This window comes from Sinocyclocheilus grahami, unplaced genomic scaffold, assembly GCF_001515645.1.
Source record: "Sinocyclocheilus grahami isolate Dianchi unplaced genomic scaffold, SAMN03320097.WGS_v1.1 scaffold17129.1, whole genome shotgun sequence".
NCBI lineage: Eukaryota > Metazoa > Chordata > Actinopteri > Cypriniformes > Cyprinidae > Sinocyclocheilus > Sinocyclocheilus grahami.
Window position 1 is genome coordinate 1 of NW_015516456.1, and position 497 is coordinate 497.

A 497-nucleotide genomic window follows, 5' to 3' on the forward strand; every position below is an offset into this window, starting at 1 on the left:
AAATAATGTTCTTTTTAGCAGCATCATATGACCCCTTTAAAGAGGTGACTTTCACAAATCAATAAAATAGACTTGGCCACTTCTAGGAATTTTCACCTCATCTCCTTGTTATCTCCAAGGTAATCTCTAACTCTACAGAGTCCAAGAAGCTCAGAAATGGCCTTGTAACCCTTTTCATACGGATATACTGAATATATACTGTACAAACATAAATACAATTCAGAGCATTGTAAATGAGCTCCATCCATGAGCCTCACCACTGGACGCGGGTCATGTGCGTGTTTTGAGGTGCAGTGCTCCACCAGACCATCCTGGTCCAAGTTCTGTTTGCTACAGAAGGGACAGGTGAACGTGTAACGGTTCGGCACGGAACTAAAGAAACAGGAGGAACAAGAAACCAGTGTGCATAAGTCAAGATGAAAATCAAACATAAAATTAGGGACACTTTTGACTAAATGTGACCCTGGAGCACAAAAGCAGTCATAAGTCGCTGGGGG

General features: G+C 42.1%; 1 protein-coding gene across 1 annotated transcript in view; it reads right to left on the bottom strand.

Annotated features, from left to right (window-relative positions):
- Positions 1-96: 96 nt before the first annotated feature.
- The window catches only part of LOC107579413 (E3 ubiquitin-protein ligase RNF114-like), a gene marked incomplete at both ends in the record, with an annotated part of 4,438 nt that continues 4,037 nt past the window's right edge, over positions 97-497 (bottom strand). The window contains one exon of the mRNA XM_016265246.1: positions 97-490. Coding sequence (XP_016120732.1) covers positions 97-490 — 394 coding nt within the window. The remainder of the gene's footprint in view (positions 491-497) is intronic.